Raw genomic sequence first — 27948 nt, 5'->3', positions numbered from 1 at the left:
TTCCAGACCAGGTAAGGAATCAAACGTAGCTGATAAACTGACGTGAATGTGAGCTGGTCTGTGCAAAGCAAGTTTACATATCTATTCGCTTGTGGCACAGTTTACCAGCAAACTAAATAATCTATCCCAAGGTGATAGAAAAGGCATTGTAGTTTCATTCCCATAGTTTTAGTCTTCCATCCAGTAAATACTGCAGTTGCACGTTCACTGGGAACTGGAGTAAAAGTACTAGGTTCAGTATACACAGACTATTGAAACAGCCACAGAGCTCTCAGTTATTGTAGGTCAGGATGATCTAGTGGTGTAGAATGGCATGTTGGAATCAGCATTGCTTTAGTAAACGTTCACTCTTTTTTATGCATGCTTTCTTTTTTTGTCTTAGAAACGAGATGGAAAGATCACAAGAAATGACCTTTGTCATGTTTTATGTAACTTGGTATTTCAAATGAAAGATAAAGACTTCCAGGAGTTAACTGACATAATTGATCCAGAACAGACTGGATACCTTGACTACCATGAATTTTTAGACTTGTTTGAAGTAAAAGAACCAGTAGTAAGTGTTTACTTTTAATTCTGTAGTCATAACCTCTTTTATAATGGCTGTGGCAAAATGCTGGATAGTGTTTTGGTAAAATGTTATGCTCTGCATATAGTTTTTATCTAAGTTAGTATGTTCACATTCTTTCCAGCAATGGAATAATCATAATCAGCACTTCTAGACTTTTCCTTCTGAAGCATCAATTGGAAAGCAATCTCACGGTTTCTGGAGGTTTTTGAAAACTCTAGCAGAATCACTAGCTCACGCATGTGTGTACAGCAGAGGAGGAACAGCAGTAGTACTTCTTAGCTTTCAGTTGTCAGATCTGTTTTGGTGATATTTTGCTGTTTCTTGTTTTATCTGTTATTCTCTATAATATACATTGGTTCAAAATATATGCTATATACTACACAGACATTGCATGTTTTCCTGGGTACAGCTTTGACACCTTTTGAATTTGAATTTTTTGGTTTCCTTTAGAACCATTCACTGAAGGTACAGAGAGGTTATATCCTGAGTATGTCCGTTTCCTTTGGCAGAAATAAGTCAATACTTTTTTGCTTACTGAATTATTCTAAGAAATAACCTAAGATGCAGTTTGCAAATCTACTTCCTAATATTAAGATGCTGTTCATAATTTTTCATAATTTTTAATATCAAATCTCTTTTAGGTTTGCATTAGTATGTCAACTGACTAACTCCTTATTTAGCTTTGTCTTAGGTAGTTTGGATAGTGTTTTTGAGAGATCTCAAAGGAGAGCAGTAGTGTCAAGAGAAGATACTAGATGCACAAAAAGAAGGTCCCATTGAACAGCCCTGAATGGTGTGCATTGCTTTGAAACGCTTTGATGTTAGGAGCTGAAACAGGCTGCTTTCCACTCTGATGGCTCCAACAATAGTAACATTTGATGCAGCAGTTCAGTCCCTTCCAGCTGGTTTTGAGTAGAATAATGGTCTGGCTGAAATTCTGGGGCAAATTTTAGTAGTTGTATGCTAATTTGCATGCTGGGGAAAATGCAAATGCTGACAGTGCCTACATGCGCAACTGATGCGCACACTAAGTGGGATTTACAAATTAAGCTGGTTAGGCTCATATTAGAGACGTATGCATACCTACCCATTTTTGTCATTTGAAATAAGCATCCCAAATGAAGTAAATGAAAGAAGGCAGGTAAAGGAAATGCTAAACATCACAGACCGTTGTCACCTTGGGATGAAATACCACCAGGGATGATACAGTAGCCACACATGACCCTGGTGGCTGTGGTTTCACGCTTTGAGAGTGACTCTGCCCTGTGGAGTAGGTCTGTTCCGGACTCTGTGGCTGGGTTTGTACCCAGATCTTGATGAAAAGCAGCTGCAAGGAAGCCTGAGTGTCTGGGAATCCTTCTGGTTTGCGTCCTGAGTGGTGATGCCAGCTCCATCAATGTGGCTCATCCTGTAGAAAAGGCAGATTACAGGTTGTACAAATGAAAGAGGACAACTTTTTCAAGAAATCTCTTCATTTTTATAATTTCTCAGAAATTATTTGGTCAGAGGAATCTTAAAAGCAGCAATGGGCAGAACCAGGACCTGGAATCAATCTAGGCCCCCATCCAGCTAAGACAATCCAAGGGGCATCTCCACCTCCTTCCTTTCACCTGAAATTTTGCATAGTACAGTGCTTGGTCAGATCTGCAATTATGCTGAGATTTTCTGTCAAAATGTGATCCTGTGTTTGTTTCTTCTCAGAACCTTCTGCTTTTAATGTAATCAATTTACAAGTGAAAAACACTTTTATTCTAACTGCCAGTGCTACAGACAGATCATAAAGCCAGTTCAGTAAGCCAGATTTTGTCATTATTTTCCCCTGTGCAGGACCATTGTCTTCAAATTATGCCCTGTGTAAGTTGAGTGCCGCTTGCAATTCATTCAGTCCTAGTGGATTTTGTTTACAGGACTGAGGGGAGAAACAACAGTAAAAGCTGTGCATTGTTATCAGTCAGTAGACATGCCTCTTCAGTCACTTAAAGAAGCAGATCTGTGAAGTGAGGTACACGCTTTCTTGCCGTCACTTTTCAGTCAGTTTTCAGAACAAACATTTTCAAGGGTAGATTTTGGGCCTGATGTTGCATCATGCCTTGAAATTAATACACTAAAATTGTTTTCATTGAACATAACTTTGTTTTAAATTAGATGGTTCATGAAGAGCTTAATGGAACAAACCAAATAAAGAAGCCTGCTCTTCTTGTTCTAGCTTGTAATACTGTGATAACATGGTTCATATTCAGTAAGTGGTTATCTTCCAACATTAGATTTGTCATTGTAGTACATTTTTTCATGTGGTAACGCTATCATGGTTTAACCTCAGGGATACTTTTTTTTTCTTTCCTGCATTACTAATTCATTTGATTGCTAGATGGAGGAGATCCTTTCAGATAAAATCACAGAAATCTGGAAAGATTTTCATAAGGCTTTGCAGTCCTATGATCCTAAGTGTACTGGCACTATTAACAGAAGTCATCTAAGAAAAGTCCTACAGCTGTGTTGTCCCTCTTTGTCAGATCAACAATTTATGAAGTAAGTTGATGATGTGTGAGTTGTAACAGATTTAAAGTAATTTCTTTTCTTACCGTATCTTTCTTCCTGTCTTTTAATATGACAGCTACAACTGGAGGCATTAAGTATTTTGGTTTGCCTTAAGCATACAGAAAAGAAAAGGTTGGTGGAAGAGATGCCCCATTCCTCATGCGATCAGCTTGTAAATCCCTTATTTATTTTCATAACAATTCCATGTTGGGAACTCTTGTGAGTTTGACATTATTTCAGCAATTTCAAAGGTGAGACAAGCCTTTTCTACAAAGGAACAACTGATGTGCTGGAGATCCAAGACATTATCAAACATTGTTTAGTATTTCAAAACACAATGTAATACAAAATGAAATAAATTAATGTTATGTCTTTCCTCAGTAGACTATAGTTGTAAAGAACAAGGAATTGAAATTTAATATTGTCAACATGAAATCTCATTTTCAATACGAGCAGGCTTCCCAAAGTGGGGAGTCAAAAGAGCTACAAGCATGGGGAGCATGGGGTCAAAATATCTATGTCCAAAGAAGAGGGAATTGTATTAGTCATTTTATTGCAATAACATTTCAGTCAGGTTATAATCGGGTCTAATCTACTCTCTCAGGAGCTCTACTTCTCTCTGCTTACAGCCAGTGACTTTCAGAAAGATGTGGAATTCTTTCCTACCTTTGAAAACATAATAGGAAAATCAAAGAAATCAATTCCAGTCTGACCCTTACAACCCAGCGTCCTGCTGATCATTGTGTGTGAGGAGCAAACACAACAGCATCAATAGGAAATGGCTTTTGGAAAATATTCTTTGATCCTGAAATATGAATGAGCATGAGCATGATCAGTAAAACCAATTGTACTGTATGCATTTTCCTTTCTATAAATGTCTTAGAGAAAATTTTGGGTGCTATGCATTGGGTTCATAAAAGTCATGTTCCCAGCACAGTGTGTTATAACCATATGCTTTCATCATCTGTCAGTTTTATAGCTCTGTGTTTTGTAGTATATAATCAGTGGTCATTGATCACGAACAAGTAATTATCCTTCGAATTACCTGGGACTCAGCAGTTATACAATTTTCTAAATAATGTTTCTACCACTATTTGTGTCAATGAGAGATCTGTACTATAAGGAAAGTCAGGAATTACAGCCACTTTGAATTGGAAAGTGGTCTTTACTTGAAATTCTAAACATTCCCTATAAGAAAATAATATAGAGTAAAGCAATGAAAGGCAAACTGTTAAGGTTTAATTCATTCATCATTGTGGTCAATGGCTGTTCTGCTTTTGTTTTAAAAGGATGCAAGCCTTCTGAGATCAGTCTAGCGAAACGCTCAACACTGAGGTTGTGTTCTAGCAAAGCACAGGAAGAAGTGGATATACTACTTCCAGGATTTCTGTTACGGTGAACATTGAGGACATTTGTGTATTTGCATTATTGAACTGTGGCATTGTTGAAAAGTGCAGGTATCTGATCTGTGTTTAGCAAAGTGAGATGTGCAATGCCATAGATTGGATGAGTTTGGAGTCTTTTTATAGAAATAGCATCTAAAATATACATCTAAAAGATAAGGTTCGGATTCCATTGTCAAAGACATTCAGGGACATACAGTGTTGCATTGGCCATGTTTAGTCCATGAAAACAGGGTCTCATTCAAACCATATTATTAATTCTTCTGTAGTAGGCATTTCTAAAGGCACCTGTTCTGAGCAGTATCGTTCATCAGGGTCGTGTTCTAGAGATTTGATGACCACACTGGAGAAGAAATGTAATTCTTATAATAAGATGAAGAGAGAATTTATACTCAACAATGCAATAGATGGCCTACTTGATTGGAGAAGTATTTGGGTTTAGGATAAATGAGTAACAGTATAGCTAATTAAGTTAGAATGGCTCATCCACAGGTGAGGAGATATTTTGAAAAATCTCCTTTGTTGTAATCTGTTTTTAGAGTTGTGATTCTGTGATTTAGCCTGAGTCCTTAAAAATATGTTTTGACTTGCATCTTTTTACCAATCTATATTTCTTTGTTTCAAATGTGGCATTAATTTTTATGTTAAATCTTATTTAAGACTATCCTAGGAAAATGTTGTGGATTATGCAGAGAAACAGTGGATGGCACTGTTCATTCGCTGCTCTAAAGTGGTAAGAAATGCCAGGTTTAAAAAGATTGTATTTTAAAATAATAAGCAAAAAAAAAAAAAAAAAAAGTAATTGACTCCTCTAAATGCATACACACTGGGCTTAAGACTATCACATCTGTGCTGGGAATGTCATAACCAGATTGGGGATTTAGCATGAGTGCTTTAAGGGATGCAGGGTTTTTGAGTAAAAGGTGATGAAGTGACTGAATTACATTCCGAATTCCAGTGGTTCAGCTACATCAGTCTTATTTATTTGAAATGATACTTCTGCTTTGGGGGGCTTCTACTATAATTGGACTTTTGCATTGATGTGACTCATCCTGAGGCACTTGAGGACAATACTGCTATCACTGCAGCAGAATAGCTGGCATGCTTGTCCCAGATGGCTTCCTGTGAGATGACATTCAGACTGGGGAAAAGAGGGAACAGTTTTTAAGGGCATTTGGAAGCCTTTTATGGATTACACTCACAAAGCAGATGTTGCTCTGTAGTGTTCAGAGCCATTTTCTGTGTGAAGGCTACACTTCTTTTAGCTGAGCAGGGCTTCACAAACACTAGAAAATGGAGACTCTTTCCCCTCCCTCTCACCCCCCTGACACTTTCTCCCCTGCAGGGTATATGATGTGGATTAGATTTCTCAAAATAAATGAAAGCTTTGATTTCTTTTTTTTTTTTTTTTTCTCTCCCCAGAAGAAAGGCATTGAGGCACTTGACACGTTAAGTTACAAGTGGTTTTTACCACAGGTATTTTTTTAGTGTCATTCTAAATAGAATGGGCACTTCTGATAAGTGGAGTGCAGAGAATGCCATGTGTCCCCAGCACAAGGACAGGAGCCTTCTGCTTTCATCCAGGAATGCCCCAAAGCTTTATGAACATGAATGAAATCCTGGAAGGCTGAACAGCACAGTGAAGCAGCGACACAGTGATGACAAGGGCTCTGATTCATGAGTTCTGTTAATTTATATGGCAGTGATTTAAGAGGGTAATTTAACAGGCCCAGGGAACTACCAACTCGACCTCTTCACTGGAAGTTACTCTCAGAATAACAGAAGGGGCTGAACAAACAGTGTGTCTGCTTCTGGGCTGCTAAGGTTCATATCTAGGAGTATTAACTTAGGCTGCTAGTGATTTAATTTTATATTCAAATGCCAGGCAGCAAGTTAAGGTGAACAATGGTTTTCATTCATAATTTCTGGCAGATTTAGTTGTGCAGTGGCTGTGATCTTAGCTCCCTCTTCCACCAACGCAGCTGAATTTGACAGGTCAGTGTCGGGTGAGCCAAGTTTCTTCCAAATGTCCACCATAGAATTCAAGTGTTAATTACACAGGGTATTCACAAAGGGTAACTGTAGGTAGGGGAGGCTTGTGTCCTTAGGCTCCTTCTAGAGTAAATGGAGCTCTTCCAGGTCATGACACAGCGTTTAAGTTAGGTTCTTGCTTTCTCTGTAGGCTACAGAAGGAGCCTGGGAAGGCTAGTTTCCAGTGCCTAACGACAGTATTCTGAATAATGCCCTTAACTGTATATGGAAAGGAAATGTCTTACTTTGATCGTCTTTCCTTTAAGACATTTGTATTATGCATTGTTCTCAATCTCTGAAATTATTTTAAATTCTTATTTTATCCAGGTTATGCTATAAATACAAGGATAACTCTTCTGATGGAATCTTTTACAAGATGCTTTTGGATAACTTAAAAGTTGCTGTTCTTTCTGGTGACTTAAATGGTATCAGCTCGCATATATCAAAGGAAAAACAACAAAGAAAAGAAAAAAGGCAAACAGAGCTTTCAAAAAGGTACTGTTATTACAGACAATTTTCTGTTTAATGTAAAGAAAAAATATGTATAGAAAGGAGACTTTCAGATAGACTGAGGATACATGCTGTTTTTCTAATGGTAAGTACTGTCCTGGGCTGATCTCTCATTTTGCAGAGATACATTCAAAATTGTACAACATTCAAAGCATTGCATCAGGAGAGCAAACACACGTGGATCATTCATCAAAGACTCCAGGATTCAAGTAAAAATGGTTGAGCTCACTTTACAGGGTCCACAAGGATGATATCTCACTGCATCATTCAAAAATTGGGGTTTTGCCCTCTAGATAATGTCTGAAGAGTAAGCTTGTGATCCTCTGTAGAATCAGTGTGGCTCATTTTTCAGGAACTGGATTTGAACATTCTCAGGGGATCAGGAACTCTGGCACATCTGATGGCTGTGACTACTGCAGGCCACAGCTACAGCCTCCAACTGAACCAGCATCACTGATATTGGCATCCAGGTTACAAAGGTGTACGGCCTATTGATTCTCCTCAATTCTTACTTTTGAATATATGTAAATGCCTGCATAATCTGTGGGGGAAACAATAAATTTTCCCTTACAATGGGATGAGCCTCTCTTAACAATATTTTTTTTTTCTTACATTTGCTTGATAATCTACAGGTATGGCCAGACCCAGGACACATGTATTTCCTTTCACTTGAACCCAGATAATGCTTTACTCTAATATGTCTATGGAGGTGTGCTCAGTGCCTACCTTCCCTCATTGTTAGGCTGGTATTCCATAAAACAGAGTGCCCTATGCAAAGCTCACATTTCTGACAACAGCTATCAAGACAGGAGTATGCCCTGTCTTGCCCCAGATTCTCCTCAGACTTCTTTGTTTCCTCTTCAACAGTCTGACCTTTTTGTGTTTCTTAAGTCCCCATCTGAATCCCCTTCAGGGCAGCTCTAGGAATTGCCTTGTCTGTGCATACACATGTCAGAACTGGCAGCTTATTCCTATGGCTCAGAAAGACCGTTTCTTTTCTCTCTATTCTGTTGTCTCAGAGCCTTGCCACAGGATCTCCACACATTTTTCAAAGGAGGCCAAATGTTTCAGGGACACCAAACATAAGTGTAAACAACGGCCTCTGAGCTCTGCCCCTGAATACCCATTTCAGTGCCACTCTTAATGCAGCCTGCAGCAAAGCTCTCACAAAATGGTTTGTAGGCCCACCAGGACCTCCCTGTTTCTGTCATGAACATAGAAAAATTGGCAGTGGATATTTGGCATTTGAATCGGCAATAAGAGGATTCAAATGCCTGCACAAGGACCCTGCCGAAGGACAGCTTGCACACACCAGAATTCACTTATGACTCTTTGCCAAGCTCTGCTGTAGAACAGCAAAGCAGAGGAGGAGAACGCAATCCATCTTCCGAAGACCTCTCAGGCACTGGGACGTCCTTCTGTCTCTCCTAGTGAGGTCTTGGGATGACAGAAGCCTTCTGGGATATTTTTAAAAAGACCACAATCTCCTTTACCTTCTTGCCAAGGTGATGTTGGACATGAGGCCTTTGAACTGCTTTATACAATGTCAGTCGCTAGCTATTGGGAGGATGTCAACTGTTTGGAAGTGTTACCTGGCTACCTGCCAGCAGTTCATGTGAGACGAGTTCTCAGGCACATGGCTTGAGTCATTTTACTATGTCAGGCCCACACAGGAGTGAGCCAATCCCTTGTGCAGAAAGCTGGGACCATGCTGCAGACATACCAGGTCTGACCTTTTATTTATGACATTGACAAGAACTGTTGGTTTAGGCATTTTGACAAGTTTAAAACAGAACCTTTGGATGTTTGATTCCTGAATTGATCAGTGTCTTGGAACTATGTCAGATGAGTCGCTCCTTCTGTAAGTTTAAGCAGTGGTTTACAACTTCCCTTCAGTTCCTCTTGTCCCAGTGATGTTCTATGGTGGCCAAGTCAATTCTGCTACCAACACCTTCTAAGCCTTCTAGCCTGGAGTTCAAGGCTTCTGTCCCTCCTCCTGAAATTGCTAAAATGAAATTTCAGTATCCTTATGAATCTTAACGTTAACTCTTTCCTTGTTATATAATGGGTGCTGTGTGGCTCTCATTTGCCAAATTATGTCTGCTCCTTTCTTTAGCGAGAATTCGTTACCAGTAATGGAAAAGAAATATTTCATGAAGTCTCTAGGAAAGCAAGCCCAGCCTCTTTCTTACTGAAGTGGTGATTTTGGACCAACAGTCTGCAATGGGTGAAATCTTGATATTTCCACGTCTTTCCACCTGTAAGTTCTTTAACAAGTTGGGGTGGTTAAGGTGTCCCTACCTGTGAAAGATCCTGTTCCACAATGGCCTTCATCTTAATCCTCAGGACTTCTAGCAGACTGCCTCTGTCTCTGAAATTCTTTCCTAATTTGCTTTTGTGAGACACAAGGAAATATCTAAGACCTTATGGCTGGCTCCTTCTATGCAATATTTTTTGGGAGCAGAGTGTTCCTGCAGATGCATTCCAAGATTGTTCTCAAAGCAGAATATGAGCTGTAGTTCAATCAAGAAATCAACCGGTTTGTTTTCTGCAGGCTGTTTGTCCCTCCTGTTCTTGAGGTCAAAAAGCCTTTCAGAAATTCCCCAAAGTTATTTTTACTGAGGTCCAATGCCATTTCTACTGAAAGACTGTCAAAGCAGAGAGCTGGCAAGATAAAAAAATGCAGATGACTCACCAACATGGAATACAGTTCTGTCAATAGGACACAGTACGCTAAACTCAAGATAAATCTGTGGCCTCACTAATAAATATCTCTGCCCCTAACTTCTGCTGAGCCACCATCTGGAGCTTTATCCATACCTTCAGCAAGCATTCTGGCACCCAGAACTGATGTGTTAGAGCAGACAGGTAGGTTAGGTTTGTCAGGCCTGAATGAAGAACTTTGAGACCCAGCCCCAGTGAGATGGGAATGCGCAGGGAGTAGGGTTTGGTGTCTCACACAGTTGGTAAGTGTACTTGTGGCTTATTACTTGAAGGTAGAAAAAGAACATACTTCTCACTGAGTACTGCAATCTGGCAGCTGGGCAAGAGACAGTACATGGCTAGCCCAGAGAAGCACATATGCTGATTGCTTGGCTAGCTGCTAACAAATGGAAAGCCTTCACAACTAGGAGAATGAAGAATCTCTCTCCTTTTCATGACTGTCAATTTCACAAAACTTGTAACCGCTGTATCTGAAGACCCCTACCCCTCTCAAGTTTGACTGAAATTGGTAGATGGACTCCAAATTTAGGGGAAAGGCTGACAGATGTGCATGAAACGGCTGATCGCATTATTCTTATTTCCCTAGGAAACCAAGGTAAAAGTGGTGCTGGTTGGAGGGGAGTATAATTTAAAATATAAGCTTGCCTGAAATCAGGGTAGATCTCAAGGATCCCTAGTGGCTCTTGTGTCTCTTAACAGGCTTTGAACTCTTTGTGACTCTGTAATTACTGCCTGAAAGCAGGAACAGATTTCTTAGAAATATGTCAGTAACTCTCCAGTTCTTCTCCTTCCCTCTTTTTAAAACTAGGTAGTGTGTTTGCTTTTCTGCATAAATTTGGGAGACAATTTTAGACATTTCTTTAAGAACCAATATGAATTCATAGCAATATTCTGTTATTTGTTCTTTCCTTATTTGTTATTAATATTCATTGTTCAAGCGACCTGCTTATATTTGACTTTTTATTGAGGACCAATACAAAGAGAGACTTTAAGTGCTTCATCCCCTTAATGCAATCTGTTAGTAGTTTTCTTTCTCTGTTGAATAGAAAGCCAAGTTTTTTCTTGATCCCTCTTATATTACTGAAGCATTTATAGAATGAGTTCTCATTACTTTTGATATTTTTGATATTGAATCTCACTTTGTGTTGTGGCCTTTCAGATTTTGGTTGTACACAGTCATGCTTCTTATATTGTGATGGCATGTTTCATTGATGCACTGCCAGCTCTCCTTAAGTTATTTTTCCTTTAGTCCCATTTTCCATGAGACTTTAGTTCCCTGAGAAGGTAGAAATCTACTTTTTTTCACTATTCTCCTGCCTTCTTTTTAGAAGTGCCATAAACTCTGTCATTCCATCATCATTCCTGCCTAAGCTGCATTTCACCTCTTTAAGCAGTTTCTCTGTGTTAATTCAGATAAAATTCAGAAAGACTTTCCCTTCACTAGATTTCGCAGCATCAACAGGATATCACTGACACATTCTGATAATCTGCTGGACAACCTGTGTTCTGCTGTAATAATAACCCAACCAATTACAACCAGCTCTTTTACCCTGGATGATTTTGCCCCTTTTTTTTTCCTTTTTTTTTTTTCTTCCCCCTCAGGAAAAAATCTCTAAATCTCCAAAAGCTTCAAATCCAAATCCTGTTTTCCCTGTTGGTGATGTACAGTAGGCACCCTACCATTGTAGCACTCATATTCTCATAGTTTTTTATCAGTAGAACTCTAAATAAGGTTTAATTTACTGAACTGTAAGATTCCAGGATCTTCCAAGAACCATAAGGACTTCCAGGTCCCCTTCTTTATACCTCGTTTCTTATATTCATGTACTGACAACCACCATGCTTGATCCATTCTGTCTGGTTTTGTCTCTTCTATGACCCCGTAATGTATAACCCTGTTCCAAGTAGTTTTAGGTCCTTAGCTTAGGTGGCTGTGGTAAATACCTTCCTGTGAGCTTTTATGTCAGTTCCTTTCTTCAATCTAGTCTAAGGCTTTCCTACTGGGTTATAAAGCTAGTAGATAAAGAAAGCTTTTTGTGAATAAGGCCCTGGCAGGGAAGACGGTCTTTTAGATGACATTCTGCAAGTAATCATTCATTTATTTCCAGGACACATCCAGGCTTTGCCTCAGTCTTGAACTTCAATAAGGAGGAAGGGTATAAAGAACATTTGAGTTTACCTTCATCATCTGTCCTGTAATTACTTTTTCATTTTCTCCGGGTCATTCATGGCAAGGCCTATGTTGATAGGCAGGAGAATATAATAATCAGTGGGATGGGGCAGGTAAAGTTGTTAATGTTTTGGCAGCCTCTTGCATTCCGGCAAGATAGTAGATATCTCAGAAGACCAGGTGCCTTCAGCTGAGATCCTCAGGAGGGAGTCAGCAGTCACTGTCATCTTTTGATCCCTTTCGGGAGGCTTAGAGTTAATCTTCTGTGTGCTGCTCAGATCAAAGTAAAACTCTTTTCATTAGCATATTTTTAGAATAAGAGTTAAAATGTTAAGATTATCTTCAAGTTTAGGGAATACTATAAAGCACACTTAATAAATCTATAAAATAAGACTGCTGAATATTTCTGCATTTTGCTTATATGGAAATACGTGCTCTAAAATTTAACAAAAATAATTGTTCTAACTTTCCTTTTCATGGGTTATAGTAAATCCATAATGGATGTAAAATAGGTACAAGTGGGACACATTACATACCCTTTAATTTAATTTCTTTTCTGACTTTAAAAGTTATTAAATATTTAATTGTTATTTATTTTAATGGCTTATTGATGAAGGTTGTGGTATTTCAGCAAGAAGAGTATATAGTCCATATCTATGGAGTTTCTTATAGGGCCTGAGAAAGAAAGGTATTCTGGCTATTCCTCCAAAGGGAAAAAGCATGGAAGTGACTTACTTGGGATCCAGGAAGAGAGAAAATGTCGTAAGAGATATTTTTTTCCTTTTAAAATCAATGGAAAGACTTTCATTAACTTCTTTCATGTTAGCTTAGCCATCTCGCGTTAACTGAGGAGGTACTAAAGGATAAAGGTGGCTCCTTAGCTGATGTAGAAACTTGGGCTCATTAGAAACTAAGCCTGTGATTTGGACGTCTAGGATCTCCATTTGCAAAAGAAATACTTCAGAGCAGTATCAGTCAATTTTTGGTTTGGGTTTGTTTTGTTGTTTTTTTTTTTTCTTCTTTTCTGTAAAGCAAGCTATACGTAAGAAATGATTGCACAATATAGGCCTTGGAATCAATGTGTGCTCTAACTTGATCAACCTATCATTTTGGTTTACATCAAAGAAGCTTCTTCCATGTCTATGTCTTATCTTTCATTAAAGCAGTCTTGTTCGTTACTGCTGAATCAAATGTTTGAAACTACAAAAAATAAGAAACTTGTCTTCATGCACAATCTTTCAATTTTAGAATCAACCAGATTGAAGATCAAGTTAACAAATACACCCAGAATAGAACTGTTGATGAAGTAATTAAAAGGCTGAAGGACAGAGTGATACAACAGGCAGCAACTATTAAAGACAGCTTTTTTGCCTACAATAAGCAATCACGGGGGAAAATTAATAAGGCTGGCTTGCAGAAGGTAGGAAAAATGTTAGCTATTTTTCTCTCTCCTGTACTTTTCCCAGAAAGATACTTATTGTCTTAGTAATGTGCCTGCTCACACAGCTAGAGTTAAATCCTCCAGGACTGTTTCAGTTACTGAGGAGCTAAACGGGTCTCATGCAGGTTATTGTATGAGAAAGATTCTCAACTTCTCTTTAAAGACATAAAATTGTCATCCTGTAGCAGCACTACACCTTGAAAGCTTCAACTGCTCCCAGTTGTCAAAAAGAACATGAATTGGGACTGGCAAGGCACAGCTGGGACTTGGAGGTTTAATGTCAACCAACAAAACACCTCTTATGTGAAGTGAGTGGGCATACCTTAAAGAATCACCTAAGCTGTAACTCAGAGTCTTTAAGCTCTCTTTGCAACTCCACAGTGGTAGCTGGTAGGTGAAGAATAAGATTCTTAGCTGATTTGGGTACAGCATCTCAGTGCTGAGAGGATCCACAATAATGGAAAGGTATTGAGATTGTATAGTTCTTACTTGCCAAGACTTCCAATTGAATTTTGTAGGTGTCTTTTTTGAGAGAGGGTTTTTTGTGGTGTTCCCAGGGCCCATCACAGCCTTGATGGTTTATCTGACTGCATGTTGTGCTTTGGGCAGACTTGTGAGGTCATGGATTCGGGATTGTAGCTGTGATGCTGATGGCACCCAGCTGTACATTTCTTTCTTTTCACATTTCAAAGCAAAATGCTTTGCTGAAAGTTGAGACTGGGCAGGAAAAGAGACATGATGGCAGTAATACTTCCCTAGTCTTAAGCAAGAGCTGCTGCTGAATATTGTTATGACAGTAATGCATGCTCTGCCCTTTGTCCGGGCGCTGAAGTAAGGTAAGAGTCAGCAAGGGTTAAGCCAGAACAGTACCTTTGAAAATTGCCTGCATATTCCCTTGAGAAAGTTTGTCCCAATCTGTTTTTACTCTGGTTCAGTAATAAACACCATCTTCCCATCCGTGTACCGTGGACTGTACATGTTTTCACCAGCTACTTTTGCAGGGCCAAATGTACTGACTGTAAGGGGGTGACAAGCTGTTGCCTTCCTTTTTCCCCTTCTCAACATAGACCCATGAGGTATGTGCTCCACATCATATGACAGGATGAAGGCTGTTACTATAGAGCCTTCCCCTGCAAACACTGTAGCTGCATTCAGCCGCACATCTTCTTACCCTCAGGTGGATAGCTTTCTGCAATTGCATGCAGAAATCACTTTGAAGTGAAGGGGAGGGAAAGAGGGAGGACAAAACACATAAAACATTTTCCATTTTTCTTAATGTTTTCTTGTTAATAATACACTTATTAAGAATGTGTTAAGCTGCAACCCTTCCTCTCATACAGATCTGACATCTGTGGCACATACCTTTGGGACATTGGCTTTGGTTGCTGTGATTTACGCTACAATGTGATACCTAAGAGGCTTATATGTTGCCTGCAGCTAATGCAGTAACGTGCATTTTGTCACTGTTAGGCAGAACAAACTCATTCTACCTGCTGCTTTTTCTTCTGCATTGGTTGTCTGCGTACAACTCACATTTAAGATATTTGTATAGCACCAGAAGCTATTGAACAGTTAGTCTTTGTGATTTCATTGTTCTTTTATTACACTATGGATGATGCATTTCTCAAGTTTTGGCAAGGCACAAAGGATAAAAAATCATCATGTACCTGAAGCCAGGTATATGCATCACTGCACTGTGATGTCCTTGGACCCTGCAAGCTCAGCGGAGTCCAGCTGGGTGGAATACTGCCTGGGAATTCTGCCTTGCTGCTGCTGATTATGGTCATTCAAAAGGGGCATGCTTCCCTGCAGTAGCCCTGTTCTGCCCTGCCTTGTGCTGAGTGAAATGAGCCTACCCCGGAATGCACGAGGATGAGAGCTCTGTGCGAATAAGGGTCATTGAAAGGGATTCCTCATTAGAACTGAAGTGACAGACTACCTTATGTCTCTGGGAACTGCCTGAGCACGTGTGTTTTCAGGTGAAATGCAGACTGAAACGGATTCTCCATCACTTGTGGTCTTTAGAGATCTCTACACCTTTTGCAAAAGAAAGGGTTTTTCCACCTCACTGTCTAGGTAGAGTTCCAACTGGGAGTTTTCACATTCTTCGTGCTTTAACTTCCCTGACACTTCTACCAAGATGTTCATCAATCCGTACCCTGGGAGAACAGTTGCTTTTCATCCCACAGCTTGTGGAGTTTCAGGGGTAGATAAAGAACATCTAGAAATGGGTGTCTAGCACCATTGTAGGCATTGTGGGGAATCTCCCCTGGCCTCCAACTGCTGCTTCAGAAGGATGTAGGACTCTCTGTATCACATCTGCCAGCTGCATATAGACGTTTTGGATACAGTAGGTTATCACAAATGGTGTAGGCAATGTGACGTCCCAAGTGCATTTTAGGTGAGTAGGTTGTGAGGCATTTTGGGGTACCACTGAAGTTGAAGTGATCTACAGTGGTATGCTGTTTTTTGACTGGATCCTGACTCTGTAGCTGGGCAGGTGTGCCAACACCATTGCCCACTTTATCGGCGCGTTTGAAACTGCTCCTCTGATCTACAGCTTCATTTAGAGCAGCCAAGCAGCTAGTGTACAGCTCGGCAGAGTTGCTTGTCCTCCGAGGTGGGATAGGTTACTCAAACAGTAATAGCATAGTGTAGTAGCGGCAAAGGTAAAACCATACTTGTTTTCTGATTCGTTATTCCAGGCCAAGCCATAGAAGTGGGCAAAAGCTGCTTGTCCAACTTGGAAGTGGATAAGCTCTGTTTATTTATATAACATTATGTTACAGCTGCATTAAGGGAGTGGGCAGAATGCACCCTTGCATTCCTCTGAAGGATAATTGATCTTGGTATGCCTGAAGAACCCAAAAACGCAGACATAAAATCACCAGGGTTATACCAATACTGTCAGTTCTCTGTGGTTTTCTTTACAGCTTACAGCATAAGGACACCTTTTAGTTGCTTGCCTGTGGAGTACCAAAGGTGTGAGGTGGCTTAGTGAAGGGGGATGCTGAACTCCACCTCCTTTACCAAAGAGTAATGTAGTACCTCTGGCGTCACTGGCCTGGCTCTCCTAGGAACTGGGCAAGAAGGCACAGACCCTGCCTTTGCACCTTTGGACTTGTCTAATTTTTAATATAGTTCAAAATCAGGAAGATGGTAACTGAAGCTCTGTCGGGGTCCTGGGGTAACATCCACAATTTGTATGTGTGCCTTCACTTCTGTGAAGGATTACAATATCTCCTTGCTGTAAGGCTGTCATGAATCCTCTTCCTTTAAATAAGACTTAGAAACTAAGCCTTTTCTGAGCCATTCAGTACAGGACAATGACCTAGTCGTACAATTTAATATGACTTAATCTTGTATGCAGTTTTGGCAGAGTTTTATCACTTTTTTTTCCTCTAGATGAAAGCGCTAATAGTTGAGACTGTAGTCACCAACATTACTATTGTGACTGATTCTCTCCAGCTTTGATTGGATTTGTGCGGCCAGATTTCCTTATCGCTGCTATTAAGCATTTGATCTGATGGTAAATACTTGTTCAACCGAACATAAAATGTGCTTGCTTATCCAGAAGCTTTACATTCATAGAAAGAAATGATAATTTGCTAATTATTCTCACTTTTTTAACACTCCTTATGCTGTTCAGCTATTTAATGATTTTTTTCTTTTAATCTGTACAATTAACTAAAATATAATGGCAAGAGTAATCACTGTAGAAACACTTGGAAAGTCAAGACAGAGTTGTGCAGGATAGTTTTAAAGAAATACACCCAAATCAGGAGTTACAAAGCAGCTGAAGGAAATGAAAGGTTTTGGAGAAATCCCTCAGGAGCAGCAGGGGCTGCAACTACAACTTTTCAGGGAAACAGGCAGTGGGAAAAGTAGAAGAAAACCAGAGACCCCTCCACAGTCGACTGCCAGGTAACATTAAGAGGGGCGCAAGGGGAGACTGCCGCCACTCCAGACTGCTGCACCTCTTAGACGCAGAGAGGTAGAGGGTCTACAAAAAAAAAGAAGGGGACATAGGAGGAATGTAGGAAGATCAGAAAGTTCCTTGCCAAAATAGATTACCTAAAATGGATCCCCAAATCTGCTTTGAAGAGCAGCAATGCAGAAGGAATCCTGCCTTCCACCTCGCTGCAGCTGTATGTGGTTCAGGGGCCTGAATCCATTCTGCAGCATTTCTTGTCCAGGAGGTAGTTATGGCAGGCTCGTGGGGAAAAGCGGCAGCAGCAAATTCTACAAATGACAGTTTTCCTCCCGTCTGCTAAATGAGCTAATGTCATTTCTTCTGGCACTTTTTATTTTCCAGGTGAAGTTTAATCTTAGCCTGTCACTTGGTGCTTTTGCTTAAAATGCCAGTCTCAAAAATATAGTCAAATTTTGCTCTCTGCCTTTTTCTATATAGAACTGAAGATGTACAGAATAGATCTATATTTAAATGGCTTACTGTAAATGTAAGGAAAAGAGATCAATTTTCAGAGTAATTTCAAGTTAAGCCATAGGATAAAACACCCAGATATTTAGTATTCAAAACAGCTTATTAAGCAAGAAAATAGGCCATTATATAACTAACTTTATTTCTCTTCTAACAGGTGTTGGAAGATCATGGCATGCCAATGGATGACAGTCAATTTAATCTACTAACAGAAAAGCTAGGGTTACCAGATGGAGGGTTGAGTTATTTGGATTTTGTGGCAATACTGGAAGGTAAAGGAATTTTAACAGCAATAAAGCATGAAACAAACCTTTCCTAGAAGATCCGGAACTTTTCTCTTTCGAGGAAAGGCTATTGGTGAAATTAGGAAGAGATCAGTGATATGATTTTTAGCACACGGATGACCTTCCTGCCTGTAGTTCTTTGACTCCTGATACAGCCAAGCTGCTGAGTATCTAACTCAGGACAAGAGGGAAACCACAACATGCGGGATGTGAACTAACTAAAGCTCCACAGATAGGTGCCATGGAGTTGTCACTAACAGATTGCAAAAAGTAACTGACCAATTGCTCTGCCTTGAGTAGATCCTTGTCCTCAGCATTTCTAACTCTTATTCACAGTCTTGGAATTATGTTGTATCCTAAATTATAGTGGATGACTTAGATTTAGTAGTGATGTCCAGTAACTTTTTCTTTTCTATGTAAAAAGCCAGAAAACAGTAACTAGTCCTTTCAGGAAAGAAAGATCTGTTAGTAAGCCATTAGTGATGAGTTTTAGTGGCAGTATATACAACTGGAGCTCTGTGGTGTGATCTGGTTACTTATTGGTTTATGGTTTTAATTTAAAGTGCTGCTTTTGAATGTTAAAGCTGTTAAGGGATGTTGCTACTAGAGAATGGTGAAATGTGGTTATCTGTAACATAATTGATATTTTTATTAGATTATCAAGAATCCTAGTGAGAGAGCAAGGTTTACTGTTTGTGTAGATATAGATGTATTGTCCACCCATATAATGAGGATGTGGTCTTCATTGATTTACTGTTGCAGAGGAATGAATATCAGAGGAATATGTTCATAATTTGGGAGCACATTTTTTCACCTCAGCTACTTGCCTTACCCCATCAGTAATTTCACTGATTTCAAGGCACTGTAAGGGGTTTGATTTTTAGCTCTTAAAAATGAAGCTGATGGAATCTGAACTGATTTCTTAGGGTGGAACTCTGAGTGCAAACTAAAGCTAGTAAGTAATTGATATCTCAATTTTTTATACTTATGCTTTAAGTCTAGATTTTGTGGGTAAAATTCTGATGCCACTGAAGTCAACGGCAGTTTTGCCATTGGCTTCAAGGCCTGCTTTAATTTCCATATTATGTCTCTGTTATTTTTCTCAGAGGTGCACATTTACATTTTTCACACTGTTACTATTATTTTCTGCTGTCATTACTTCTCTTTTAGAACTAAGACAAGAGGGAGGGCTGACTTGTGGCTAGCTGACATAATACTCTGTTTTTTCTTCATTCAGGCCTAGAAGTTTAGGAGTTTGTTAATATAGCCAGCTAATCATCTGTCCACCAAAATATGTGCACTTCCATCCAGTAGCCTAATAAAAGATGTTTGAAACAGGTTAACCTCAGGGAAAATGAGTGTGCCAGCTCTTTGATTTAAATCAAGAATCAACAGTGTTTTGTCTGTATTTAAAGTTTTTGCTTTTGCCAACTGTGAGGATCACAGCTTTTCTTTCCATACATTACTATGTCTCATAGTTGTAAAAGGAAATGTGACCCACATTTAACATAAAGTAAATCTCAGAAACCAGAAGGCAAAGAAAAAACCTTCCTAACTTTTCTTTTTCAATGATATGTGATTCACTGGGGTGGAGGGTGGCCTGTAGTTACAGAAAAAGAGACCTGATTTTCTTCTTATGAGCTTTAGTGGGAAGATAACACGAGTACAAATTTTCTTGACTAGACTTCAATAGAAACTGGAAATGAAAAAAGGGAAGGATAATGCATGTCTGTAGGGGGGAGTAGGATTTAACGGGTAAAATCAGGAGAAGTTGAAATGATGCAGTGAATACTATTTAGTGATTCTTCGGGGTAGTTGTACAGGCTCTTGTGTGTCGGTGTATGTAAATCTTTCAAAAAGAAAAGAAACGTTTCTTTAGAACAGACCATTAACTTAGCATTTTTCTTATCAATCAGGAGTAGGGTGTAGCGAAATGTCAGTGTGTACATTTTTCTTTAAAAGTTTTTCCCATTTTAAAATCTGATGTGAATTACTTTACTCCTCTTTACGGCTCATGAGTTGCAGAAAAATTCTAAAATGCTCAAAAGACTACAAAAGATCCTTAGTCTGTTTTTCCCCAGAAGCAAGGCAAAATACGTTCCTAGAGCATCACTGCACAATGAGCAGAAGGAATCAGATCTGGAACGGTGACCAAAATAGCTTTTCTATGGCCTAAAAGTACCCTCGCCCTTCAGGACTGGAAGTACATGGGTGCCCTGCTGGGAAGCTGGCTGACGCCCTTTCCTGATGCTGCTGGGCTGTGGGATAATAAACTTGTAACAATATTAAGCTGCTGTTTGTGCAGAACTGAGTCTTGCCAGAACAGAACATCACGCGGAATAGTTTCAGGGGTGATGCTCTGTTAAGTCAGGAGTGTTTTGATGGAAGATCTCCTGAAACAGCTCACAGTGGTTCAAACAGGAGGAGGGCTTAGCCAGGATAGAATTGCTCCAGGGGAGATAGTCTAGTGTGCAGCAGTTGTGCTACACAGTCGAAGACATAACAAATTACTTTCTCTGACACTGTCTGCAGCTCCCGTGTTCCCTCACTGAGACAGACAGGCAGTATGACAGCAAGTCACAGCTTCCGCAGTGCTCCTTTTCTCCTCCTCCAGTCTGATACCTCCCTTCCTCAAAGCAACCAGGCACCAGAGAAGGCTAAAGCAAAAGCAAAAGACCTTGTCTCAGCTGTGCTTTCTTCAGTTGAGATTATCTTCTTCACCTTGTGCTAGGAAAACTATAGCAGCTGAGGCCATTACTGTAAATTGGGTGGACACCACTAGTACTGCACACAGCTACTGGACTTTCTCATATTTGGGCTGTAAAGAATGCGATTGCAGGGTTTCTTGTTTTGTTGATGTTATATTATAGTGCTATTTATCAGATGTGTTTAATATAATCTTTTCAATATTTGCTATACTTTGATTTCATTATTGCAGATGCCAGATTGAATGGGCCAGGAGCTACGTTATGTAACAGCCCAAACCACAGAGTAAATGATGCTAAATATCACTACATGACTGCTGAAGAATGTCTCAATCAACTTAATGATAAGCTGATGGAAGTCTATGGGGTAAATACATTGAGCCGTGGTTTGCTTTTGGCAGTGAAGCTGGTGGTTATTTTGATACAAACATTTGTTTTAAAGTTGGTTTGGAGGAGCTGTCAGGAAAGTGACTCTAAAAATTATACTGGATTTCATGTCTTCTGTGTTCTCAGAAACTTCCAGTTCAAATACATTCAGTTTTCAAGGCAAAAACTTTTTTTTTTTTTTTCCCCTAATTGTCTGCTCTGCAGCCTCTGCCAGGAAAATAAGATCCGAGTTATTTTTTCGCATCCTTTTGTGAGCATAGCTATTAAAGATTCTGCCATTAGAAAAGAATAACTTTGTACTGTTCATTCATGGAACAGTCCATCTATTCATGAGAATGATCTTTCAAGAAGATGTTCTTAGTCCCTAAAGTTTGCAACACAGTGATCTTAATCAAGAGTTGTTTTCCAGCTTTTCTATGTTTGCTTATTATTTTTTGTAATTACCATTAGAATGTACTCCTTGAATTCCCACCCATGGATATGCACAGAATAAGAGAGATCACATTTTACAAAGGAGAGAAGCTGCAGTTGTTACCCTTTTGCTCAGTTCATCCCATCCTATCCCATCCCATCCCATCCCATCCCATTCCCTGTTCCCAACTGATGGGCCGGGGCCAACTGCATGAGGTTCAACAAGGCTAAGCGCCGGGTCCTGCACTTGGGTCACAACAACCCCATGCAACGCTACAGGCTTGGGGAGGAGTGGCTGGAGAGCTGCCTGGCGGAAAAGGACCTGGGGGTGTTGGTTGACAGCTGCCTGAACGTGAGCCAGCAGTGTGCCCAGGTGGCCAAGAAGGCCAAAGGCATCCTCGCCTGTATCAAGAATAGTGTGGCCAGCAGGACCAGGGAGGTGATAGTGCCCCTGTACTCGGCATCGGTGAGGCCGCACCTCGAGTCCTGTGTTCAGTTTTGGGCCCCTCACTACAAGAAGGACATCGAGGTGCTGCAGCGTGTCCAGAGGAGGGCAACGAAGTTGGTGAAGGGTCTAGAGCACAAGTCTTATGAGGAGTGGCTGAGGGAACTGGGGTTGTTTAGCCTAGAGAAGAGGAGGCTGAGGGGAGACCTTATTGCTCTGTACAACTACCTGAAAGGAGGTTGTAGCAAGGTGGGGGTCGGCCTCTTCTCCCTAGTAACGAGTGATAGAACGAGAGGAAACGGCCTCAAGCTGCGCCAGGGGAGGTTTAGGTTAGACATTAGGAAAAACTTCTTCACCAAGAGGGTGGTCAAGCATTGGAACAGGCTGCCCAGGGAGGTAGTTGAGTCTCCATCCCTGGAGGTATTTAAAGAACGGATAGATACGGTGCTTGAAGACATGGTATAGAGGGACTTGGCAGTGATAGGTTGACGGTTGGACTCAATGATCTTAAGGGTCTTTTCCAACCTTGACGATTCTATGATTCTATGATTCTAAGTGGAAAGATCAGTGTTCAGAAAAGGGATCTTCTGTTCAAACCAGCTTGGACACCCCTAGCAAAGCTGATTGTATTGATCAGCGTTACTTCAGATTTGTGAAGAACTGCACCATTTTAAAGGAGTTTGAACATTTTGCCTCTATTTTAACGGGAGAAGCTGTTCAGCTGGTAGATCAATTGCTGTAAAGTCTCTTTTCATTACAGGTTTTCTAAGGGTGTGCAAGGGTAGAAATGAGGTACCTCTCAGTATAGTACTGATGGAAAGTGGAGGTTAATTTGTAAATTTGTAAGGGGGTGGCGTTTTGATGCTCCCTATTTTTGCTCAGTTCTGTACATGCTTGAGATGAAAGCAATAAGACTGCAGTTTACTGCGGACTATCCTAAGCGTTTAGTAAGGCAGCAGTATAAATGCTTTGTATTCTCAAACTGTGTTAAAATATTAGCCTGTTGTCAAAACAAGTCTAGAGCAAACATTTGTTATTTATGTTTAAAAACATGTAGTTGATGTGTTAAATATATTTAGTTAAATATTCCTTGTTAGGACACCTATTCTGCCTTCCGTGAAACAGACAGTAACCATGACGGTATCATCAACATGCTTGACTTTCGGCAATTCTTGGAGAGATTTCTGTTTCATCTTAGAGATGAGGAATTCCTGCACCTACTTGGTTTGTTGGGAATGAACCTGAACTCCATGTTAAATTACCAAGAATTCTGTCAACTGTTCCACACCCAAGAATCTAAGGAGGTACCTCCTAGGCTCGTGCCATCTCACAAGTAAGAAAAAAAAGTCATGTAGTACCTACAGTAATCTGACGTGTTTACAGAAATGAATATGCTGTGTGAAAATTTGTATTGGGTATAATTGAAAAAAAAGATAGTATTAAAATACGTCTTTATCAAGCTGAAGTTAGGTAGCTTTACCAAGTTCTCAGTAATTTATGACTCCATTAAATCAGACATTGAATCCACCACTAGGTTAAAATGGCAGAACTACCCTGGGGACTGCTTAAATCTGTAAGGTCAAACATATATACTGGTGCCTGGGTTGGAGCCTTAGAGCTGAGCTAGCCTCCAAACTGGTCAACTTTGCTGCATCTTCCAAGCATGCAGAACTGGGGACGTGGTTCAGGAATCAGATGTCATTTTGGGTTGAGGAGCAGCCAGGGTGTTACCTGTCTGGCACAGTGTCTGTCAGTTCTGAGACTAATATTGCTGTCAGTGTACATTCCAGTAGCCTGAAGCCTCATGCTCCAGACCATTATGCTGCCAGGGCACTGAGAGTAGACCAGGTGAGGTGCACAGAAGCACTGAGGCACTGTGGAGTGGGTGGAGGACAGGGAGAAGAGTGCTTCAGCCTCCCTTCCTGTGAGAAGTGATGCTGCTTAAAACATCTGGAATTGTAAAGTTTAGCTTAACTTTAATGATAAATAGCATCCAGGCACTAAAAAATTTGTTCTAAAAACTCAGTGTGAAACTCCGTTTAACTATGCAAACAGAGATAAATTTGTAAAAATAATGACAAGATACAGCAGGACTGAAAAAGCTCCTGATCAGTAACTCATCTCCGCTGTGGCAGTGAAGATGTGATATATACACATAGGCTTATTTCCCAGTTTTTATTTGTCTCTTACAGCATTACTGTTGGCTCTGATGTTAGTAATATTTATCTGCTCGGTTTGTTTTTCTTTTTTCCTGAATTGGACAACTGAGTGAATCAAGGACATCAGTCTAAAACAAGAAAGGAAACTGATGATGATTGAATCTTGCTAGCAGTTGGAGTCGGAGACCAATTACTGTTGCGCTCTCACTTCTGTTTCAGTTTGGACTTAGCTAGATATTGAAACATTTTTAATTTAGCCCCAGAATTTCCTCGTTTCAAATACTATTACTGTTTCAGAATTCCAGCAAAGAAAATACAGTGATTGAAAGCCTTAAGAGCACTTGCATTTTCCCGGCTAAGTTTTTAGGCTATTTTTGTTGGTCAATTGTTTAGGCTTATGGAATCGTCTCTCAAGCAGTGGGAGTGGGGAAAACTCAGAAGGTTCCCAGGCACCTAAACCAGATTAATGTGGCATTCATGTTTCTAAATCCAAACGGAGCATCAGCAAAGGCTGTCAAGGCCCAGAGCCCCGGGAGAGCAGAAATGGCTGAATTCGCAGCGTTGCAGTTCTCCAGGACCTAAGTTTTGGTCTGCACGTGCCATGGGTGGTACAGGAACTCAGTGGGTAGGTCAGACGTAGTTACCACATCTCGCCTGGTCTGCAGAGCCAATATTCCTCTGCCTCTTGTTTGAGAATCTTGGTCCAGGGAGGGTATTCCTGGAGCGTAGGTGAAGCAGGCTCTGAAGACATATGTCTGCAGCATCTCCTTACAAAGCAATAGCCGGAGGAGAAACCGGTGCTAGGATGTAGCATGTGTGTTAAGAGAAATGACCGGCCTTTCCTCAGTTTTCGAACTGGAAGGGCTTAGAAAAGATAAAGAGAACTGGGCACCAAAAGAAGGGCTGCTCTTCTCAGGCGAGAAGAATGGTGAGAGGTAAGGTCCCCTTGATTCTCAGGTAGGTGTGTCCTTGCGTAGCACACAGATTTAGTCAGCTTTCTGTGTCATATGACAGCTATGCTGGATCCTAATCTGAGGCATCCATATTCCTCTGCATGCTTGGATTTAGCCAGAAGCACCAGGCCCCCAAAAGTTAGGCTACTGTAATGGTGGCTGAATTTGCAAATGTGGGTCTTACTCCCCAGACTTACTACCCATGCCTTGGTGACTCACAAAGATAGTTTTGATCTACGTTACTGAGGTAAATCAAGGATAATCTTCCTGGAGTCACTCCAGGATATAATTGTTTCTGGGATAATTAACACTTCCTTCTATGCGTATAAAAGATCCATGCTGGCTCTTGAATTTGAGGGAGAATTGAACAACACTGATTTGAAAATAAATAGGGAATTACAAAATTTAAAACATCTTCGCTAACCTGCAGCTAGGGAAATAACGCAGTATTTAAAGAATTAAGTTTACACAGATGTGAAGTAACAATCTTTAATGGGTATCTTAGAAACTAGGAAACAAACCCACCACTACTGTGAAGAACAACAAAAGGGAAGGAAACTTGTGGAGATTAAAGAGCCCACTAACGTAAAACATAGTTATTTGTTATTTTATTTTTTTTTCTTTTCTGAGAAAAAAACAGATGATAACGGATGCAGAGGTAGCTTGTGATCACACTCATTACTACCTTGTTATCAAAGCAAGAACCAGATGGCATGACCTAGCAAGGGTAAGAAGAATGTTTTCTTTAAATAAATAAGCAGCACTAATAGATTTCAGAACATTATACAATGTTGATCTTCAGATTCTATAAATATTCAAAGAGACCCTTGCAAAATAGCTCATTAATGATAAAAACGATGTGATTAAAAAAAATCAACAGTTTGAATAATATTCAATTTCTGTAATGTTGATTATGTAGCAGATGCTATTACAGTTATTTCTAAAACGTTCTTCATATTTTATTATTGTTGGTTTTATTTAATATTTCTGTTGTAAGAGTAATAATGGGCTTCATCTGAGGCCTGTTTGACTACGTGCTGTGCACAAACACACACCTACTCCTATGCTGATACCCAGTGTTGCCCAGCACAGCGAAGCACTGACTGCGGTGCTTACGCCATCCAGAGACTCTCACAAAATCGTCCTATAAAAATTACTTCTACCTCTTTATCTTTTTTAACTTGTTGAATAGTTGCAATATTTGGACAACAGAGTAGTACGAGGAAAAATTAATGTAATTTTTTCATTAAATGTTTGTGTAAATTAGACAATAGCGCTGGTAGTCTCAGTTTGCAAGATGAATGGTAAAAAACCCAACAAACCCAACCAACCAACCAAAATCCAAAGCAAAATCCAGTTCATCTTAGGTATAGAACAAGTTGGGGAGAAAATCTGCAGGTCTGCCATTTTCCAGTGCCCTCATCTTCCACTGGCATGCTGCAGCAGTGGGCATGCCCACAGCTATATGCACACCTCTCATGCTCATATCCCCTCTGTTTGCCATCAGTAAGAAACTTTCCACACAGAGTACATCACCTAAACACCTGTGTTGTCAGTCCCAATTCAAGCTTTTGAGAGTTGCACATCCATAACGGAAAGTAGGAAACAGTAAAAATCAAATGAAAAAACATTAAAAGATGAAATACAGACGTGCATGATTTTCCGTTTCTTTCTCAATTCCCATTATTCATTAAGCTTATACAGAGATCAAACATTTTGTCAAACTTGTTGGTTCTTGTTAGTGATGATTTATTTTACATTCGAGAATTTTCAGGAATTTGACAGTGAAGGAAATGGCATTATACAGCCAAGGGACTTGAAGAAAGTCTTGTTCAGATTTGGCATTCCAATCACCCCAGAAGAATTTAAGCAGCTTTGGGCAAGGTATGACAACTCTAAATGATTAGCTCTTTCAATAATGTATCTTTTATAGGATTACAGAGCCTTTGGTAGTGCAGCGAATGACAATAGATTACACTGCACAAGAAATCTTTTATTTTGTTATGATTGTGACCTCAGATCATGACAGTGTGTTACAGGAGGCTATATCTTATCATACTGAGCTCAAGAATACAATTAGATCCATCAGTTTCCAATAGGATTTTCTCTTATCTTCAGTATTACTAATCCCTTTAATTTAATATGCGTTTTCTTCTTGGATGGCACCTTAGGTCACTGGATAAATTAACTTGGTTCTCATCAATTTTGTTTATACACACAAACACCTACCTTAGTTTGTGATGGGGGAAAGTCAGTTCCAAGTGTCTTGGGTCAGCTGGGATCTGCAGACAAAGCTTCCATCGAGGAGCTCCGTGCAGGGTCTGTATTGCATACCCGTCTGAAGGCAGTGCTACCAGCCTCTCCTTTCCAGGGCACTAAATTTACTTACAATATTTTCAACCTAAATAAAAGTGATTCAGCCAAAAGAAAAATGCTATATACCGAACACATAACAAAAGAAAGTAAGGTAATTTCATGCTGTGTAAAGATGGCAAGTAATATCATGAAATGTTTTTATAGGCAAGTAATTTGTTGTGAAGTGGGAGAAAATACTTGTCTGCCTTCAACAAAGAGGAGTTGTGCTATAAACTGTGTTTGAAATGGCATAGATGTCAGCTGTATGTGCCATTATATAAAAAGCTACCTTCATTACAGGTCTATTTAAAAAAATAATCACTCTCCCTAACATATAGAACCTGAGTGTATTGCATTTTGGTTTCAAACTGCATTAACTATATAGTTTCTTCTTAGCACTGATTCATCTCTGAATTATTTTCT

The 27948-nt window shown here is 39.9% G+C and overlaps 1 protein-coding gene across 1 annotated transcript in view; it reads left to right on the top strand.

Moving 5' to 3' along the window:
- Positions 1–27948, top strand: part of EFCAB6 (EF-hand calcium binding domain 6) — a 108916-nt gene that overhangs the window by 40940 nt on the left and 40028 nt on the right. The window contains 8 exon segments of the mRNA XM_087766019.1: positions 383–553; positions 2937–3097; positions 13193–13364; positions 17984–18098; positions 21049–21182; positions 23156–23391; positions 25801–25897; positions 26936–27054. Coding sequence (XP_087622145.1) covers positions 383–553; positions 2937–3097; positions 13193–13364; positions 17984–18098; positions 21049–21182; positions 23156–23391; positions 25801–25897; positions 26936–27054 — 1205 coding nt within the window.

This window comes from Nipponia nippon, unplaced genomic scaffold (assembly GCF_047370975.1).
Source record: "Nipponia nippon isolate SJK-2023a ecotype South Korea unplaced genomic scaffold, ASM4737097v1 scaffold_3, whole genome shotgun sequence".
Classification (NCBI taxonomy): domain Eukaryota; kingdom Metazoa; phylum Chordata; class Aves; order Pelecaniformes; family Threskiornithidae; genus Nipponia; species Nipponia nippon.
This window is presented reverse-complemented; position numbering and strand designations above follow the sequence as displayed.